Raw genomic sequence first — 22,154 nt, 5'->3', positions numbered from 1 at the left:
TATTTACCAGAAAACTATTAAGAAGGACAAAAATGAGGTATAACTCAAATTGTGATTAAAAAGTCACTGGTGAATATATCGATTTTAGACAAAAAAATCTCAAAACTTTGCCACCGAAGATATGTCACTAAAATAAACGTCAAAGACAAACTGTACTTTATAGGCTTATAAGATGTAAATTTAACAAAAGGCTGGAGAAAAATACACATTAAAATAAGAAAAAATCAGAAGAGCATTAATGAAATTTTACAAATTTAAGTTTAAAGCAAAGTAGTACTGAATAAGTAACAGAAGGGAAGAAGGTAGAATTCTGTATTTTCAAGTTTCAGTCTAGCTAAATATGTGCCAGAACTGTTGCAAACAGAGGGGTATGTATGTATGTACATGAGAGAGACAAATAAAACCTTGAGACCTTTCTGAGGAATGCAGGTGCTTAATCTCAATACTTACATTTTTTAGATTAGATCAGAGTTTCTCATTGTTGGTACCAGTGGCATTCTGACCTGGGAAGTTCTTTGTTGTGGGGCACTGTTCTGTGCACTTGAGCATCATCCCTGGCCCCTATGCACGAGATACCAGTAGCACCCTATTCCTACTGTTGGGACAACTAATAATGTCTCCAGATATTGCCAAATAAATAGGGAGGAGCAAAATCATCCCTGTTTGAGAAACACTAATATAGAACATACAACCTCAAATTTATATAAACATATAAAGGTTTATTTTCTAAAAAGTCTATACTTTTTGGGGTGCCTGGGTGGTTCAGTCGTTTAAGCAGCAGCCTTCAGCTAAGGTCCTGGTCCTGGGGTCCTGGGATCAAGCCCTGTGTCAGGCTCCCTGCTCAGGATCCCTTCTTTGATCTTTGTTATTCCTTCCTTTGCCTCTCCCCTTCCCCAACTGGTGCTCCTCACACTCTAATAAATAAATAAAAATCTTCAAAAACATAAAGTCTATATTTTTTAAATGATTATGATATAAAAAAAATCTGCTGTATCTTTGGGGTGACTGCAATGCAATTCTAGTTACACAGGCATTCTCCACAGCAATCCTTTAATTATTCACCAAGAGAAGTGACTCTAGCAGATCTAAAACAAAACCAGGACAAAGCCTGGTTCTTTTAACAAATGCAAATTTTCTCTCACCAGGCCTCCCTACCTTGAACCTACTAATCTGGCTTTTGCTCAACTCTTGTACTGAATTTCTTTGACATTTTCGATAACCACGTTTTCAGTCATTACCCTAACTGACTTCTCTGTAAATGTAATTAATCACAGTCTTCATAAAATTTTTCAGTGATCTTAGCTCTTTCCTCACTGTTTCATTTCTCTGCCATATTTAAGGCTCATACCCTTTAAAAAAAATCTAACAACTCAATAATATAAATTAGAAAAAAAGGAAAAGAAAGCTGTATCCAATTTATTCCTGTATAAAAGCAAACTGTATTCAAATCTGGAATGCTACGATAAAGGCACTTAAGTAATGATACTGCTGTGCTAGAGAGGATTCAGAAAGATGAGGAAATGATGAAAAAATGACTGAATCTCTAGAGACCAAAAAACCAGAATTTTCAGAGTGGTAGAAAGCAGTCTACATACACATTTGATCTACATCTGAATCCAGACTAGAAAATATCCATGGATTTGGAAGATTGAGCTACATACATATACAGAAAAGATTCATGCTATTCTACTAGTATGTTTAAAGATCAAATCTTAGCACTCTAAAGATAAAAATCACGAATTCAATCATATTCCTCTTGATGCCACAGAAAAATGAGCTGGATTAATAACCACAGCAAAACAGAGGAAGAAATGATCTTATGTCATTTTTCTCTATCACAGGAAAATAGTACTGTAAAAAGCTTGTAATTTATCTATATTAAAAAATAATTTCCAAAATATCTGTATTTAGTAACTTACTTTAAACAAGGGACATTATCACGAAGCCCATCAGACGAACTGCTACTGGTGGAAGGATGAGACTGAGGAGGAACGGGCTGAGGAGTGGCACCCCCAACTGGTGCTGGCAAAGGCGGTGCCTGTTCACCCTCTGGGGATTCCACATCATTTATCTCATACAACAATCGAACTTCAAGCATCTGTTGTAAAAGAAAGACAGTTCACCTACTTTTAATAATTATTCATTTTATACAGTTTATACATACACCCATATACTTCAATGGGAACACTTTTATTACTATTTTTTTAAAGAAACACTTTCCTTTTTTTAAAAAATTTTATTTATTTATTCAACAGAGAGAGAGAGAGATAGAGAAAGCAAGTGTGTCACAAGCAGGGGGAGGGGCAGAGGGAGAGGGAGAAGCAGGCTCCCCACTGAGCAGGGAGCCCGATGCGGGGCTCCATCCCAAGACCCTGGGATCATGACCTGAGCCGAAGGCAGACACTTAACTGACTGAGCCACCCAGGCGCCCCGGGAACAACATTTTTAGAGGTAAAAATGTAACAAGATTTCTAAAGGTAAAGATTTAGCAAAGAAAAAAGATGTTTCTGACTCAGCTTTTTAAAAATGATTTGTGTGTATGTGTGCGAGAACACACGCATACAATACAATGATTTTAGAATTTACAGCATTCCTATTAATACCAAATTAGAGTATGCTTATATTCATATTAACTCTCCTTAAATGAAATATATAGTATATATAAGGATTTAAATTTAAATGCTCACTAAAAAGATATGGAAAAGTATGCTATTTTCCACAAAAGATAGATGGCAATGTAAACACTTAAGTGTTCTTAAAAATTCTAGATAAAACTGACTCCAAATAATCTAAATAATTCAAAAATTTTAAAGTGTCAGACATCTGACACTGAAAATAATTAAGACACTATTACCGGAATGACTTCTGTAATCACTTCTTGTTTGCTGAATCTATAAATAATAACATGAGCTGAAACTCCGGCAATGCACAACATTCTACTTTCTGGACACCAGGAGATGATCTGAATGGCATACGGATCTTCATCTACAATGTCTGTGTTTGGCCTGTCATCTTTATTTCTTGACTTTTCAAATACTTTAGATGTCTTTAGTTTATATAATACTTGTAGAGTTACTAGAAAGAAACATATGTTAGATACTTTAGTACAAATAGAACAAATATAAAATAATATGTAATCAGACATATTATCTAAGGAAAATATCCTATATTTATTTGAACCATGTTTTTATTTCCAGGTCTGCATTTCTCTATTACACTTTTAGATAAAGCAATCACTGTACCTATTGACCAAAAAAATTGTATTCATTAAATAGAAAACACGCATCATGAAAAAAATTGTATTCATTAAAAAAAACATGCATCATGATGATGAATTTGGTTAACCTTAAAAAAATGATGAAAAGATTTTGTAAAAAAAAGATAAATATAATGAAAATAATAAAGAACATATTTGCTTTCCTAAAGATTTTCTACTTATTTTCTCTATAAAAGGTACTAATACTATCTCACACTTCTACATGATGAAACACAAAATATCCTGAGTTAACTGGATTCTCACTGCTTACTATGTATGTTTTGCAAGCCATGACAATTCAAAGCATCCTTTCCTTTTTTGCTATTGTGTAGCCACCATATACATATTCCACAAAGACAGCACAAATTACTGTTAGCTTAGAATCAGGCATTAAAATTATTCTACAAATTTCTGTTGATTTGAAATATATTCCCTCTCTTATCTCTGAGTTAAAGAGAAAGTTTGAGGAAATTTTGAACAAAGGATTTGACTACTTCTATTGAGAATCATTCTTAATTTACTAGTTAATATCCTTAAAAATATCTTACATCTATTAGAAATTCTCAAACTCATGTACTTGATAAATCATGTATTAAATTTATAGCCTCCAAATTTTGAATTAAATGTCGGTTACACAATTATTATAAAACAGGTTGTATAGAAGAAATGATTGTATAACATGTAACAAATAATATTCAAAATACTTACTTGCAGAAGCATCCCAGAACTTAACTGACCCATCAGCATGCCTATGAAAAGTAAATGAGTTAAAATTGTGAAGAAAAAAAAAAATCACACTTTTTTCTTTCTTTGAAGCATACTGTTATTTGAAAAGATAGCAACCAAATGAAGAAAGGTAAAATTCAGCATAAGTTGGCAGGTTCTAGATAATAACATTTCTTAATACATTATAGCATAAGGGAAAGCACTACTTGCCCAATTAGTTAATGTTCATGTAGTCTTAATTATATTTAACTATTAGTGATTTAGTGGCAAAACAGGATCTTACTTACCCTGTAATAATTATTTCTGGGTAACTTTGAACACCCAAGCCCCAATTACCTCCATTAATGGGCCATTCCTATAAAAAAAGATTATTGTATAAAGCAACTTCCAAAGCATACATCTCCATATATATTTCTATGACAACAGTAAATGACATATTTTGCTTCCAAAAAGGACTTCCTATATATTTTCTCTAAAAAAGGTTTCAATGTTATCAAATACTCCAAGGTGATAAATATAAAATACTGAAATGTAACATTAGATACTAAAACTCATGTTCAATACCTTTTTGCTGTAACCTTGCCGTTTCTGTCTAGCTCCAACAGAATAAAGTGCAGGAATAAGGTCCACAGGACAATCAGCAAAATATTCGCAACATGTAACAGGGGATTCATGTATACTCAAAGGATAGGGATTTTCAAATATAGGATATCTTTAACAACAGGAAAAGAAAAATATTAACAAAATTAACACAACAATGAAAACTTTAAAAAAATATTTACAGTTTTGGAATGAAAACAATTTTTTAATTTTTTTACATTTAAAGGTAACATCTTCTGAAGGTCCATATAACATATTACCTGAATTTATATTGTAACTTTAGGGATACAATGTTCTTCTCTGTATTTTTAGAAATTACATACATTTTACCAAAGAGATTTAACAGATTTACTTCATGCAAATATGTAAAAAAAAATGGCATCTTTTAGAATGCAAGTTGCTCAGGTAGAAGAGTAAACAGAAAAGCTGCAGTTAGAACTATGTACCATGTGGCACACGCTGGACTGAGTGCATATACATTTCCCTTATTTACTTCTTGCACCAAACTTATGATGTGGACATTTTACTGAAGAACAGACACTTGGAGTAATGTGCTAAAGACATGTCAGCTAGCAAGGATAAGCAGAATTTAAACTGTGCTCCTAACCATTAAGGTGTAAGGTTCTCTCAATCAACAGATGCCTCATCTGTATGTCAGCAGAGTTAATACAAATTTTCAGTTCTCCTTTTTTCTCCATCAGTGTGATGCCTAGTACAATATTTAATCTAGAGATGTTCTCTTGTTTCAGTGATAATCTAAATAAAATTCTACCTTAAGAGTTTTTTATATATATAATTATTTCATTAAATAAAGCAAAAAATGCTTTCAAAAATTTTAAAATTAAAGTAAAATACTAACTAAATATACAATGATATTTCTTTTCTGGTTTGAATTCCTTAAGAATGGTTACTTAAAAATATCAGGAAAACCAGAATATGTCTTAAAAATTCTAAAAAGTTCAGAGTGGCTCATCTGCAAAAATTAGATGTATTTATCAGTCTACTACTGACAATAATTTAAAAATTAGAGAAGAATAATTTTGGAAAAGTCCTTTCTAGATTTCAAAATGAACCAAACTGTCATTACTCATTCTTCAACCACACATAAAACAGAAAAAAAACTCAAACAAAAACATGAATTAAAAAAATGGCAGGTAACTTTTTTCTCTTTATAAACATACTTTATAATCCTTAAGCTCAATGATCCTACTATTATTATACATTCACCTGATCCATTTGCTATTTTTATTTAAAATGCCTAGTCACAGGTTATTTGCACAGTATTTTCTTTAACTTAAATATATTTTGGTACAGACCACACATAAAAGTCTCACATACTACTTGAAAACTTAGCTAAGGGAAAAAAATAAAATTTATTAAGAATAAGTTACTCTAGGGGCACCTAGGTGATGCAGTCGATTAATCATCCGACTCCTAGTTTTGGCTCATCGTGAGCTCAGAGTCTTGGGAGACAGCCCTGCATTGGGCTCTGCCCTCAGCATGGAGTTGACTTAGGGCTGTCTCTCCCTCTCCTTCTGCACATCCCCCACCCTCACATTTTCTCTCTTTCTAAAATAAACAAGTAAATCTTTTTTAAAAAAGAATAAGTTATTCTAGGACTGTCATTTATTTTTTTATTATCAATTTATTTTTTAGACTCTATTTGAGAGAGAAGGAGAAGCAGACAGATTCCCCACTAAGCAGGGAGCCCGATGCAGGGCTTGATCCCAGGACCCCAAGATCATGACCTTAGCTGAAGGCAGATGTTTAACCAACTGAGCCACCCAGGTGCCCATAGGACTGTCATTTAGAAATAATATTTTTAAATTCCTTTGATCCACTATGGTCTTATAATTTTTAAAAAGGAAAAAAATACCCAACTGATAATTATAGGTAGCACATACTAAGTTGATGTAAATCTAGGAATGCCTTAAAATAAAGTAAATAATACTGCTCACTTATACTTCAGGGTTTCCCAATCCTGGTACTATTCACATTTTGGATCAGATAACTCTTTATTATGAGGGACTCTCCTGTGCACTGTTGATGTTTAGTGGCACCTCTGTCCTCTACCACTAGATGCCAATAGCATGAATAAAAGATGTTTACACAGACATTGTCAAGCATTTCGGGGGGGGAGGGGTGGTAAAAGTGCCCCTGAGAAACAATAACACTAAATGGGTAAGCTCAATTAAATATTTAATGATTATCTCTCAGGGGACACAAATAAATAATGCAATGTCCTTTCATTCAAAGAAGTTATAAGTAAGCATGCTATCATCTATGTTAGAAAAAGCAGAATATGGCAAATACCACAAAAAGTTGCAAAGGAGCTATGGTGGCAATTTACAGATCGGTGTGTGTGTGTGTGTGTGTAGTTAAGAGAGAGGGGGAAGAGGAAATGAGGGCTGACTTTGAAAGCTATATGGAGTTTTGACAGCAGTGAAGCAAGTGACGTTTGCAGCTGTTGGGAGCCATATAAGAAAAGGCACTGAAGTATGATCACAGTTCAGTTTTTCTAGGGAATAAGGCACCTACAGGAAGGTAATGAGAAATCAGGTTGGAAAGGTATCCTAAGTTACTACTGTGTACAGTAGCAGGCTGAGAAGGTGCTCTCAAATCAAACAACAGTAAAGACTGCAGTGGTTTAAAGAGGAGAATAACAGGGTGGCTGGTTGGCTCCATCAGCAGAGTATGAGATTCTTAAAAGAGGACAGTGACAAGCTTGGTGCTGCATGTAAAATTACTCTGTCAATGGTATTCATGACAGTTCCACAGAGAGTGCATGGGGGTGGGGAGACCACAGAGCTTCTCTGGAGGTAAACTGTGATGGGATCAATTTTGGACTTATTTTGTGTGCCCCCAGGGTGTCCAAGTATTAGGTTGAATCATATGAAATTTCAGAAATTCAACAAATTTTGACTTAAACAATGGAACTTCTATATGAGCAACATACTAGATCTGGTAAGTCTGGCATGTAATTAAGAAATGTGTGTCTGGAACTGTAAAAAGAGGTCAAGATTATGGATATAAATGTAGCATTTTCAAACAAAAGAAATAGCCAACCATATACTAAAAAGAGTCTTTTTCACTACATGCTAAAATAATCTCTCACCAAATTTTATTTCTTACCCATTTTGTGCAAGGTCTATAAGTACTAAATCCTTTTCCAGAAGAACCACCACAGCATATGGTTCCTGAAAATCTGGAATAGGAAAACAATGCATGAACAATAGTTTTAAATATGCAAGAAGACAGCAAATTAGATAATAAACATTTGCTTGTTTTTTTTTAAATTTTATTTTGTTCCATTCTCTCAAGTATGTAACATTCTGATCTTGTACTTAATGTAATTTAAGACTATTTTGTTTTAAATGAGATAAATCTATATAATAGACAAAATTATTTCAGTTTTGTAAAGATGAGTAAGACAGGAAGTTCACAGAACTTCTTTGGTATTGCAAAATCCAAGGCAAGGCATGGGCAACAAATCCAAAATTTAAATTAGAACACCAATAAGAACAATTCTTACTACTGGATCTCATAGGAACTCGAGTACTACTATGCTACTATAATCTCTTCCTTAGATATTTTATATGCACCTGTTTTAACTATAAAACGCATTACAGCTTTACATTTCAATTAGCTTCAAATGAAGTAAAACAGATCCAGATTTAAATTCCTCTTGAAAGAATATATGCTAGTTGTGATGGTTAACTTTATGTCAGCTCATCTTTGCTTTGGTGTCCAGTTGTTCAGCTAAACACCAATCCAGATGGTGCTGTGAAGGTATTCTTTAGATGTGCTTAACATTTAAATCAGTAGACTCTGAGTAAAGCGGATTATCAGATATAATGTGGGTGGGCTTCATTCAAACAGCCGAAGGCCTAAAGACCAAAGACAGGTTCTAAAAAAGGAATTCTGCCTCAAGACAACAACTCTTCCCTGAATTTTCAGCTTGCCATCTTGCTCAATGAATTTGACTTATTAGCTTCCACAACTGAATGAACCAATTCCTTAAAATAAATTCATTCTTTCTCTTTCTCGCTCTCTCTATACCCTATTGGTTCTGTTTCTCTGGAGTACCTTGACTAATATACTATGTTCTATAGAATTCTAAAATGTTTCTTAATGTCCACAGTTTTGTTTATCCTTAAGTGGCACTAAAGACTACTATGTCATACTAAACAGATAAAGCTTATTAAATAAAATTAACTTCTGAGATAAAACTTGCAAAAGTTAGGAAGACAGCATCTCTCCCCCAGAAGAATTATAGCATACGAGGATAAGGAAACTACTTAGAAAACCTACAGGTCTTTGTTCTGAGTAACAGATATCTATAGAGAATGAGTTTTAAATGCAAAGCTTATTACCATTTGGGTATGGTGTTTCACACAGCGTTAGAAAATCAACAATTGAATAGTCCATTTCCAGCACAGCTGTACTTTTTCCATGCATAACTGTTAAGCAGGGTCTTCTTCCTACAGTATCATAGGACAAACCTCCTGATAAAATAATAAAAGGTTCCCTGAAAATAAAATACATAGGCAGGATTATAAATAGCACGGTGGAGACTATTTTCTTGCTGTATTGTAAATTTTTTATTTAGTGAAATAATAAATTCTAACATTTTAATGCATGATTTAATTGAATACTCATACGTGGATCTTTTTTAAATTGCATAGGCAAGACCCAAGTGAATTCATGAAAATTAACCTACAATAAGAATGAACATTGACCACATTTGACTCTCTCATACCTCCCCTTGCTTAAAATTTTTTCCTTTATCCTCTTTATACAATTGTCAAAAAATTCTCTCTGGGTTTCTACTGGTCAAGTCTCCTGAATGTACTGCCTTTATTTCCATCCTAATAACCAGGCCTTCTCAACAGAAGGTCTAAGAGAGAATGTTAATGGCCTGAGGCATCCACTGTTTGTAACAAATTAACTTCTCATTGATGTATCAGGAATGTACTAGCTATAAATCACCCTTGAGAAAACAGTCACTCAAAATCATTTTCTGTAGCGCTTCTGGAATTTTGGCTCGTACGCTCTCCAACCACAGCTCCCATATACATCTACCAGCTGCTAGCTTACCACTTCTGATTACCTCCACAATTCTGTCTTCCTATTAGTCATTACTTAATAATTTATCTAGACCCATTTTTTAAAACTGCATGTCTTAAATACGCAAAAGAAAAAATATCTTTTCATATATTTTGGCCTGTATTTATCTTTGTCTTGATTATTCATGTTTTTTGTCCATGTTTTCATCAGATTAGTAATCCTTTTCTAATTGTTTGGTAAGTTTGTTGCATTCTAAGGAATTAGCTTTTGATCTGCTATGTGTCTCACTATTTGTTGGTGGGGAAGTTGTTTATGGTACATTAAACAGATGATTTTAAAAGTTTGATATAAGATTTCTTACATCTCTTCATTTATGATTTTTTAGGTAGTTTCGGAATGCCTACTCTAAGGTCAGTAGATCCACCTTCCTCTTCTTCACATCTGGTATAAGTAGAATGTAATAATGTGTAATTGTTAAAAATGCTAGTTCTTATTTATTTACTTACTTTTTAAAAAAATGCTAGTTCTTATATGTAACTTGAAAACTGTTTGTCTACTGTTATATGGCTGTGAATAATAAGACAATTAGATTAAAGCAATATTTTGTTTAATGACTGAGCCACCCAGGCGCCCCCGAAGCAATATTTTGTTACTTAAAAAAAATTCTTGTTCTGGAACTAAGCTGCCTGAGTTTAAATTAAATCTCAGCTCTGGTTTTCCTTTCTGTGTGACACTGAAAAAGCTGCTTAACCTCTCTGTGCCTAGCTTTTGCATCCATAAAATGGAGACCAAGTGGTATGTATCCATACTCAGACACTTACTGAATTAATGTACACAAAACACTGGGGTCGATGTCTGGCACACAGTACATCTTTGGTAAGATTTACCTATTATTATTATTATCATCAAATTACATTATCTATTATGAAAGTTTCCCTTCTTTTGACATGTGGAAAGAAACATTACAATTTCCAAATTATTTTTATCTAAAGTAAACTCTAGAATAAACTACTAAAATTTACTTACAGTAGTAGTACAAATGTGTAATTTATAAGGAAATATAAATAGTAGGTCAGATAACTCAATTGTTTTTTAATACTTAAACATTTTATCTATTTTAATATATAAAATAACTTGTGTGTCTATAGTATTTTATTTAAAACTATACTCTCATGTATCCCTGTTTTATTTTTTTTCACAGAATTTATCATTAAAACTTATCTATTTTGCTCATTGTTTTTCCCATGAAAATGTAAGCTCCTCGAGGGCAAGGAGATTTGTTCATTTTGTTCATTGCTGTATCCAAAACTTAGTGAATTAATAGAATTAATATGTAAATAAATTAACAGAAATGTATGTTACACTAACCACTCTCTAGCTTATTATCATTTAGATTTTTCGCCACTAAACTGATTTGGTTAATCTTAGTTTTCCACCTAAGTGATAGTAATCAAGGTTAAACTTCCCAAACAGAACTATACCAATACACTGTTTCAACCTCTTTGCATAGTGTTATTATTATGACTGTAGTTAGGAAAGCATATTTAATTTTCTTTCCTTTTTTTCCCACATATAATGAATAAATAGTATACATTTCCTGTCTTGTCTACTTTGAAATATAGCATACAATTGAATATAAAGTACTGGAAAGAAGGATGAAGAATCCAACTTCATCTTTTACAGATGGGAGGCCCAGGCCATGTATTTTATAAGTAGTATTTCAAAAATAGTCTGATAAATGGTTTTACATATAGCCAACTTAAAAAAAAAAAAAAGTATTGTTAATATAAGAACTAGGAACAGGGAGATCTGGAGCTACATTGTAGAATAAAATTTCCATGGAAATACCAGGTAGGTTTGCCAGGTAAGTCACCAGTTCATTAGATGAATTGTTAATATGATATTTAATAACACCATGGCAATTAGGTATGTGTATCCAAAAGGCAACTAAGTGTGTATTCAGTGGCCTTGTAAGTTGCCTACACTTCTTTTCTAAACTCAGGAGAGAAAAAATATATGATGAAAAAAAATAAGGATAAAAATATAAAAATAAAAAAAAATGAGTAAGAAACAGTTTCAAAGAAATACCAAGGTCATATTCTTTTTCATAATGAGTTCCCCAAATCTAGCATTATATACATATGCATATATATACATATGCATATATATGTATATATTTAAATACATATTTTTTCCCTTTTATCTTATGTGTTGTTTTTAAAAAAAATAATCTAAGTTTGCCAGGCAGGAATCACCTGACTTATGAACACCCAACAAGTTTTATTTTTTTCTTTATAAAGAACCAAACTTTGAAGAATAAATATTAATGAGATGAATATTTTATAAGAAAGTAGTCATAAATGCAATGAAAAAATAAATATTTTAATACTAGATAGTGAAAATTATATAAATTGTTTTGTTGCCATTAAGAATTATATAAAAAATTCTAGAAATCTAGATTATTTCTAGGTAGCATATGAATTATGGAGGTGGAGAATCTTATTGTTTTTAAACACAAGGTTAGCTTTTTTGATGTTATAATAAGGACTTGAGGAAAGATAATTTTTATCCTATAACTTAAAGTAGAATTTCAGTAGAATTTCTATAATGATATTGAGTGCTCTTCAAGACTGTCATTTTGTGAAGATATCTGCATTAGAAAGGTGTCTGGACATTTTATTTAATCATTTATTTAATAATTTAATCATTCATTCACTCATTCATTCATTCATTCATTTGAGCAAGTACCATGCACGTGTGCATGCAGGGGCAGGCAGAGGGAGAGGAAAAGAGAATCTTAAGCAGGTTCCATGCTGGGTGTGGAGCCTGACGTGGGGCTAGATCTCATTACCCTGAGATCATGACCTGAGCTGAAATCAAGAGTCAGATGCTTAACCTACTGAGCCACCCACATGCCCTTGGACCTTTCATAATCTGATTGAAATTTTTAAGAGGCTGGACACTTTTAAGTAATTCCTTTGTCTTTTTTTTTTTCTTTTAAAGACTTTATTTACTTATTTGAGAGAGAGAGAGAGAGAGAATGCACGAGCATGAGCAGGGTGAGGATCAGAGAGGGAGAAGCAGACTCCCTGCTGAGCAGGGAGCCCGATGTGGGGCTCGATCTTGGGACTTCGGGATCATGACCTGAGAGAAGGCAGCCTCTTAACCGACTGAGCCACCCAGGCACCCCATTCCTTTGTCTTCTGACTAACCTCCCCAGGCTGGCCTTGATAAGTGATTTGGCTCAAGTTGTGTTTCAAATGAAGCACTCTTCAGTTAAAGAAGGCACTTCTACCCAAAAGCCATTTTTATAACCAATTTGCTCAACTTGGTTCTGCAACATTACCCATTCATTCAAATTTATTTTGAGCACCTGTATTCCTGAGAATAAAACAGTGCTCTCATGTCTAGTCTACATGAATAAGCACATTGGGAGAAGTGTTACAAAGAGAATAAAACAATGTGGAGTGGTAGGCTGACTGTGAAGGAGGCGATGGAGCAGTTACTGTAAGAGTGGTCAGAAAAGATCCCTGAACTAATGATGGATGAGCTGGCCAGAATGATGAGGAGCCAGCCACTCAAAGAGCTTGGGGTTGGGGAGAAAGGGATGTACCTTCTAGGCAGCAGGAATAACGACTGCAAAGACCATAAGTCAGGAATGAGTTTGGTTTATCTCAGGAACTAAATGGTCAGTAGGGCCACAACACAGTGAGTAAAGTAATATATGATAAGAGATGATGCAACTCCAAATCTTGTAAAATGCATGTTAGGATCTCAAGAACCTGTGTCCTCCATTTCAGCCCCATGATGACTTTAGTTCTGACCCTAATAACCTGCAGCTGAAATTATTATAATAGCATTTGCACACATTGTTTATTGCCTGAGATATACTTACCCTCATTTTCTGTTTCACTTTAAAATTTTAAAACTCAGGGGCACCTGGGTGGCTCAGTTGGTTAAGCGACTGCCTTCGGCTCAGGTCATGATCCCGGAGTCCTGGGATCGAGTCCCACATCAGGCTCCCGGCTCAGCGGGGAGCCTGCTTCTCCCTCTGACCTTCTCCCCTCTCATACCGTTTCTCTCTCTCTCTCTCTCAAATAAATAAATAAAATCTTTAAAAAAAAATAAATAAAATAAAATTTTAAAACTCAGTCCAATTATTATCTCCCTGATCCATCCACCCTGATCCTTCCACCCTGATCCATCCACCCTGATTGTGCTGGGTTCCCCTTCTGTGTTCCTTGCATCCTGTGCCTATTTCTTCTCAGGATTTACCACAGTGAATTGCCATTATGTTTACCTAGTTTCCCTTTGTATTGTTAGCTCCTTTAGGAAACAAGAGTGTATAATTTACCTCTGCATTCCCAGGCCCTAGCTAGTTATCAAATACATATTTAAATACATATTTAAAGTGTTTATCAAATACATATTTAAATACCACTAAGTGGTATCTATCAAATACATATTTAAATACCACTAAACCTACTGCTCAGATGGTCACTAATACCAGGACTTACAATCAGAAATGCTGTAGGATTTGGTAATATTTGGCCAGATTTAGTAATAAGCACTGTCTAAAGAGGTTTGAAATTTAACTGTTGTGCTATTCTGATACTCTTTCTGCATAATTAATACTGCCACCTGTATTATTCAGTACTTCTATGTATTTTTAAAATTGGAATTTAAGCTTCAAATTCTCTCATGCGTCATTAATTTACATTACTAACCTTATCAAATTCTCCAACTTTTTACAAATGGAGATATGCCATTCTATTTCAAAGGAAACACTTAACTATATATTTGGTGAGCAGAATTATACCTTAGCTCTTGAAAGCTAACAAATATCTTCTCTTTACCACTCTAACCCCAGTGCTCAGCTTTTTGGGGGGATGGTGAGGAGCAGAGGGAGCGTAAGAGAGGGAATCTTAAGCAGGCTCCACGCCCAGCACCAACACAGGGCTCAATCTCACGACCCCTGAGATCATGACCTGAGCTGAAATCAAGAGTCAGCTGTTTAACCAACTGAGCCACCAAGATGCCCCACCCCAGAGCTTAGCTTTTTATTGAATGAACATACGATTTTTTATGAGACCCTACATCAAATTTCTATGATTCTCAGTTCAAATTCCAAATGTAAATTATGATTATCTAAATTCGAATGGTCTAACAGAAATCTATGCAACTATCATCTCATATTTGGTGTCAAATTGCTTACTTTTCACATAAAAGTTAAAAGCTAAGTTTTTTGAGCTATCAAATCAAAATGGAAAAATGAATCAAAACAAAATAGAATAATCAAAAACAAGGGTTTCAAAAAACAAATTTTTTAAGGGCTGAAAAGCAAAAAAGAAAATTTAAAATATAGGCAGATGAATTAAAAGCACTCTTCTAATCATGTAATGCTATAGTTTCAAACAATGCTTCTCAAACTATCTGTGATCAAAAACTATTTAAAAAATTTTGCACTTCCTTGAAAATCTGTGTTTTGTAAGAAAAACAACTAAATGTGTGCACAGATGTTGTGGTAATGTCAAATGATATTCAAGTTTCCATACTCTTACTTTTGATTTCTGTATGTATTTTGTCTCAGAGAGTTAGCAGACTGGAACCATTCATGCACCATACTTTGAGCAGCACTAGTAGTAGAAAACAAAAAGTTGAGCCTTCTAAGGATACTGCTTTGACCTACCCTATCATCATCAGGGAGAAATGTGAGGATGTCGTTGAAGACCTCACTGCAAGGCCCTACATTCCCTCACACTCTGAAGTTAAATCAGAAGCCATGTAATTCTTTAACTGGGCATGTCTGAGTAAAGAGGCGGATTCTCAAAACAACTATTTGATAAGAGAACTACTGCTTAGCATCAACAAGTTTTCACCAGGGACCTTTTTGAGCAAACAGGAAAATAACAGGATAGCATAAGAATAAGTCATTATGATAATGAACTGAATACAGAGAAGCACAATGGATCATAACCCAAGCTTTGGAAGAAGACATCTATGTTCAGATCCTAGCTCTATTACTTTATACTTATGAGAACTGAACAACTTACTTTAATTTTAATTATCTGAGTCTCAGTTTTCTCTTCTGTAATATACACCTCATAGAGTTATTGTAAAGATTAAGTGACATTACATATACACTGCTTATTACAGTGCTTGGTACAAAATACATTCTCAGGAAGTGACTATTACTTTACTAGCATCATGATGATGATATTCCAGTGTCCTTCTAGTTCAGATCTGTACCTTTGCCAATTTTAAGAGGGCTCTCTGAGAACCAGAGTAGCCATCTCCAGACTATGTTTCACTAGTGACTAACCTTAATACTCTCCTTTGCTAATATAGATAAAAAGATAGAAGTTTGGGGAAAAAATAAAGGAACATATTTAGATAAGGTTTTGTTCACTTAATGACCAATTTAACAATGATATAGCTTTAGTAGACTTGTATACTGCAGTATTCGAATAAAATGTTAAGATTTTAATATTGTTATGTTTGTTTTATTCGTATAATTTTTATGAAAAGTTGTTATAGTAATCAGACTTAATACATATCTTTTAGTTATCAAAAATGTGGAATCTCCAAACATTTCCATAAATTGCCATGAAGTATACAACAGTGATACTCAAGAGTGTGGTCTGTGAACCCCTAGGGGTTTCTAGGATCCTTTTCAAAAGGTCAAGGGTAAAACCATTTCATTATGGTATTAAGACACTATGTGCCTTTTCACTGTGTTGATATTTGCACTGATGGCACAAAAGTAATAGCAGGTGGATTAAACTCCTGGTATCTCAGCATGAACCAAAGCAATGACACCAAACTAGACCTACTCATCAAACTTTAATGTCTTCCTCAATCATATAAGAACTTAAGGGTTATTTAGCAATAACATACTGAATAACATGTCCTCTAACGTCTGAAATCTTCATATAAATAAGTGGCTGGCAAGACTCAATTTGGAGATAAGGACAGAAGAAGAATCCATGAATTCTACAGTCCTCACTTAATTTTGAAAAGGTAAAAAAATATCTTAGAACACCTTCCCAACCTTGAAGACAGAAATTTGTTAAGTGCCCCTATAACCTGAACATTTCATGAATCTTAGTAACTTTAGAAGAATTATAATACTCTCTTGTAACCAATAAAGGCTGATAGTCATAACAAAAGCTATTATAATCAAGTTGTCATGTCTAGGGCAACACAGCTCTTCTCCACCTGTGCTTTCCAGGGCAAAGCATCCATTCTAGAGCTGACATTAAACTGGAAAGCAAAATAAACATTAAGCATCAACATGATAAGTCAATGAGATAAAGGTACAGAATTTGGTAGACCTAACCTAACCATACAAATCCCAGAAAAACTATGCTTTGGGGTTTCAATGTATTACAGTTTCACAATCCAGGATGGTTAGGATGCATGAGATTTATAAGGCCCCACAGCAATTTGTATTAGTCCATTACTTTTTTTTTCCTGGTATCAATACAAATGAAAGAATTTATGTAACAGGCATTTTTTCAAAAAGAAATCTAAAATCTTCAATGCAGTCTTTGTCATGTGGAATTTGTAATTAAATGAACTATATATGAAGTTCATAGTGTTACAAGTATGATTTCAAAGCTTATCTGTGAAAGAACATTGCAGTTTTCAAAATCATTTACTGCAGACAAGGTCTTACATGGATTTGATCCCTGTCCTCTAGAACAACATAACCTGAGGCATATAAGCTGGTATCAATATATATTATAAGTAGCCCAGTACTAGAACAATTAGTGAACCATTACTAAGATATTCAGTCCATGTACAGATCATAAGTAGACGCATTCTAAACGCATGAAAAAAAAAAGCAGATTAGGATGAATAATGATGGAAAACTACCCTTAGATTAGTTTGAACAAGCCATATAGCTTTAAGGACGCAACAGAGAACCAATTTAGATGATGAAGAAGGGATGGCTCTAAAAGAAGAAACTATAGGAAAGTTCAGAATGAACTTCAGCAGTAGAAAAAGTAGGAGCAATAAACCAGAGGCAGTGTCAGAAAGGGTTATCTGAATAGCCTTAACAAGTAAGGGACAATTTTGGAAACAATTAGGTTTGCAATGAAGCCATGCCTTTTTATAAATAATACACATCAAAAACTACTAGATTAAAAAAAAAACTATAAGATTTTAAATTCTATTTTAGGATTTCAGAAATGGAAGATGCTACCAAATCTCAACTATTAATATGCCAACTTTGTTAAATTCATCAGTTTCTAGATACAGGGGCATGGACAAGCATATAAATAATTTTGGTCCCTGCGAAAACTTTGATGGCTTGCAAAAAATTAAGTTGTAAAATTTTTATGAAACACCACTTTATATGCAGATGGAAACAAATTTCACTTCAGATCCCTATTACCACAGCAGGCTGCCTTTTCTATTATAACAGTAGTCATTTAGGAGTTCACATTGTGGTGACAAAATTTAAGATGATTCCAAAGCATAAATGCTTACTTTTAAGGTAGGAAATTAATAAAACAAAAACATCTCCCATTGATGACACTGATGAAACTGTTAGTTTATACACAGTTCTTTAAAGTATACACAGATACTTTCAAGAAGCAATGTGGGAATTGTCAAGATTCATAAAAATCTTTTATCCTCAAAATTTCACCATTGGAAATTTACGGTGAAGAAATACTACAATGGTAAAAAAATCTTCTGTTGAATTATCTATAACATCAAGAAAGAGAATCTGTTCACTACTATATTTTTCTCTGTAATATGAGAAATCTGATTATAATATCAAAAACAAAATGTTCAGCAAAAGGGAAGAATGTCTGAGTAAAGTACATAGCCTTTAAAATTATTTACAAAAATGGATAAAAACTAATAATCCTTTAGACATGTTAAGTAGGAAAAAAAAATTCACCAGATTGACTATGTTCTAAGAATATAATTAAGTGAAAATGGACATGTATCTGAAAAAAGATTGAGGGAAAACGAACAAAAGAAAAAAAATTGTTTTAGAATAGTGATATTACCTTTAGAAAGGTAATATACTTCTTTTGTGAAGATTTTATTTAATGTTATAACTAAAAAAAAAAACAAAAAAACAAAAAAACAAAAAACAAACCTAGGTACTTCCAAAAACACTCTAGAGAAGAAGATAATAGTGGCTAAAAATGAAATTAATAGGGGCGCCTGGATCTCTCAGTCAGAAGATCGTGTGACTCTTGATCTCGGGGCTGTGAGCTTGAGCCCCACATTCGACGTAGAGGTTACTTAAAAATAAAATCTTAAAAAAATGAAATTAATATTAACAATTGTGACTAATTATACTTTTTTAAAAAACCACATTTGTCCTCTGAAATACCATGGAAATAGTTCACCAGTTTTTAACATCATTTCTTTATCTATCACTAATATTTTTGTTATTACAAAGTAATATAAAATGTAGCTTATGCTGAAGAATTTTCTGCTTCCTAGACAACACAAGAATTGCTACACAAATTAAGTTGGAATATTATTATGATTCATCCATTCAGCAAGCTTTTACCAAGTGCTTAACTGTGCTGATCCCCACAGGAGGGGCCCAAAAGTCTTATCTTTCATCATTTGATCCCTCCAGCTTCACTCCATCCTTTGGCCAGCATACCCACCTCTACCTGCACTTTTTACTCATCAACTACTTTACGGATTTCAGTGTTCCATTTCAGAACCCAAAACTTATCTTAATCCTAAGACCTTTAGTTCTGTAGCCAAAAAATTTCAGAAGAATCCAGATTATATAATCATGTAACAACACTTTTAGTATCAAGAAAGCAAATTATCTTCTTCACCTGTACTTTGAATTCATCCTGAGAAATTCACTCTAAAACCTTCTGCCCAGATTATCTCCTTTTCATCTTCAGTGTATGCTATTCCAGCAGTTCTTTCTTTTCTGCGTTTGTCATATGGAGATTTTCCCCAAGTTACAAAATTGTGTCTTACTCTTCCTGATGAAAGGTAAATGCTACTTACGTCTACTGCTGAACACACTAAACACATGTTTTAAACCAGTATTTAAAAAAAAATAAATAAACCAGCATTTTCTGTTAATCCACCCACTTCTTTTTCCTTCTTTTAATGTCCCTACATCCTGGCTCATGTTTGAAACAATGCTAATAAAATACTCTTACAAATTAATCCCCCTTACAGTGAGTATCTTCTAATCTCTTTTATGTTATCACTCTAACCAATCTTTCTACAGCAGCAAACAAGGCTTACTTACTCTCTCCTACAAACACTTCAAGGATGTATCCTGGGAGTGTTGTTTTTGTTTTTTTTTTCTGTTCAAAATCTACTAGTCCTTTTTCTACACCTTCATTTTTGTGTTTTTCAAAATAAAATACCAGTGCTGAGAGCCTCAGCTGTATAAAGGGTTCTGAGCTGTCGGAACCATTCTGAATGCACTCCTTTTTCTTATACTTAAGGAACTTCACCTTCATTTTGGCAACCACCACTGGTTAAATGTACTTTAAGGGCTTAATACAGGTTTACTTTCACACAAAGTTAACAAGTAAAACTCGCCAGTGATGTAAAAACGCATTTGTTTATCAGCAGACTTAATAAGTGGTATCAGTTTTAACTTAACAATAATGAGTTAAAAACTAATTAAGGGGGGGGTGCCTGGGTGGCTCAGTCAGTTAAGCCTCTGCTTTGGCTCAGGTCATGATCTCAGGGTCCTCGGTTCAAGCCCCACATGGGGCTCTCTGCTCATTAGGGAGTCTGCTTCTCCCTCTCCCTCTGCCTCCCACTTGCGCTCTCTCTCTCTCTCTAATAAATAAATAAAATCCTAAAAAAAAAAAACTAATTTAGGGAAAAACTTAAAAATAGAAGAATCTTACCACTTTAAATTGATAGAAGCCACAGACAAACCCCAATCTTCATACAGCTGCTAAATAAAGTATTCTAATGTCAGAAGATAGAGCCATTAATCTAGTAGTCTTTGTTGTCTAGCTATGTGGGATTATACAATTACAGTGTTAGGGACTGTAAGTCAAATATTATCTTAAAATCAAGAAAGTCAATGGTAATTTATTTTAGTTAGGTATGAGGTTTGGAGATTAAGACTAGGGGAAAGTGTTCTTGTTTTGAGAAACTGAAGATCATACAGATAAATCTGGAGTGGGCCATAAGAATGCCTCTGAGGACAGTGATAAAATGAGAATTAGCCAACTTAAGATCGAAACTTTCTCACCAACATGAGAAAAGTAATATGAGAACAGGAAATGTTATCTAATGAGAAATATGAAATTTTGAGAGTCTGTGGGCTCAAAGATGTCTTTTCTCATTAGGTGCAATTAATTATAAATCCCACTTATGGATTTTTCCTAAACAGTGTGAAGATCAAGTGCCATGACCACAAGGGGATACCATAAAACCTAAACCTGGACTTCAACAAATTAAAATTTGTAGCCTAGAAGTGATATATGAAGCTCTCCAGTCCTCTGAGTCGCTAGGGTTACTTACAGTAAGTTATCCAGCCTATTAGAGAGACACAGAGAGAATCTCCTCTCAGTTCACATTAATATGATTACTGAGTATGATTTTAATGTTAAATTTATGAAGATGATCTGATAAACTAGCAGATTTAAAAGAGAAATCAGGGGCACCTGGCTGGCTCAGTTGGTAGAACATGCGACTCTTGATTTCAGGCTTGTGAGCTTGAGCCCTACACTGGGTGTAGAGATTGCTTAAAAAAAAAAAAAAAATCTTAAAAAAAAAAAAGAAATCAGGTCTTGGCAAACTGAGTGACTTGTGAATCATTAGGACGATTCTATCCTAACCCATCTTAACCATGAGAGTGTTCAGTGTACTGATAAACAACTCCATCTCTGGAGTCAACCTGAGCTCAAATTCCAGCTCTGCTACTTTGTAAGACAAGTTAACTTAAGCTAAGACTTATTATTCATATCCCTAAATGGAGATGAAAAAGTGCCTATTTCACAGTGTTGTTAGAATTATGGAAGGTAATGCATTCAAACGGCAGAGCAGAATACCTGGCTTATAAAAGGCAAATAACAGATGTTCTTCTAGTTTTTTTCTTCTTGGTACTTGGAAGCCAAGCCATCTAAGGAACAGTCTTGAGCTCAAAAGACAAAAGCTAGTTTCATCTCAAGTAAGGCTATGAGAATTGTTAAGACAATACAAAAGGGAACTACTTTTGTTTCTGAAAGTGGGCATGCTATCTGAATGAGTCTCTCTTCTGGCTGATATGGCTTATCATGAATTGGGATGGAGAGAGAATAAATATGGAACATTTGTTGACTCTAATATACTGGTAGTAAGAAAATAAAAAGAGAAAGCTCCATGCATGATAGATGACAATATAAACATATTTATTAATGTAAAGGCTAGATTCTAAAACATTTTCTCAATGGTCAACATATCTGTGACTAAATTGAGGGTGAGTTTCTTCATCACAGTTTTATCAGATAGTTTAGCAGAGCAATTGCTGCTGGGAGATCTACAGGTATGA

The 22,154-nt window shown here is 33.9% G+C and overlaps 1 protein-coding gene across 5 annotated transcripts in view; it reads right to left on the bottom strand.

Annotated features, from left to right (window-relative positions):
* The window catches only part of STXBP5 (syntaxin binding protein 5), a 174,313-nt gene that overhangs the window by 59,542 nt on the left and 92,617 nt on the right, over window positions 1–22,154 (bottom strand). For all 5 annotated transcript variants that reach the window (XM_025866294.2, XM_025866293.2, XM_025866295.2 and 2 more), the window contains exons 10-16: window positions 8,956–9,110; window positions 7,715–7,787; window positions 4,547–4,694; window positions 4,270–4,337; window positions 3,965–4,005; window positions 2,855–3,075; window positions 1,920–2,098 (exon numbers count right to left, since the gene is read on the bottom strand). In XM_025866294.2, coding sequence (XP_025722079.1) covers window positions 1,920–2,098; window positions 2,855–3,075; window positions 3,965–4,005; window positions 4,270–4,337; window positions 4,547–4,694; window positions 7,715–7,787; window positions 8,956–9,110 — 885 coding nt within the window. The remainder of the gene's footprint in view (window positions 1–1,919; window positions 2,099–2,854; window positions 3,076–3,964; window positions 4,006–4,269; window positions 4,338–4,546; window positions 4,695–7,714; window positions 7,788–8,955; window positions 9,111–22,154) is intronic.

The sequence above is a fragment of the Callorhinus ursinus genome, unplaced genomic scaffold, assembly GCF_003265705.2.
Source record: "Callorhinus ursinus isolate GAN/ISIS: 27379988/994484 unplaced genomic scaffold, GSC_fseal_2.0 scaffold6, whole genome shotgun sequence".
In the NCBI taxonomy this organism is placed as follows: domain Eukaryota; kingdom Metazoa; phylum Chordata; class Mammalia; order Carnivora; family Otariidae; genus Callorhinus; species Callorhinus ursinus.
The sequence above is the reverse complement of the archived record's forward strand: the minus strand, read 5'-3'. Positions and strand labels throughout refer to the sequence as shown.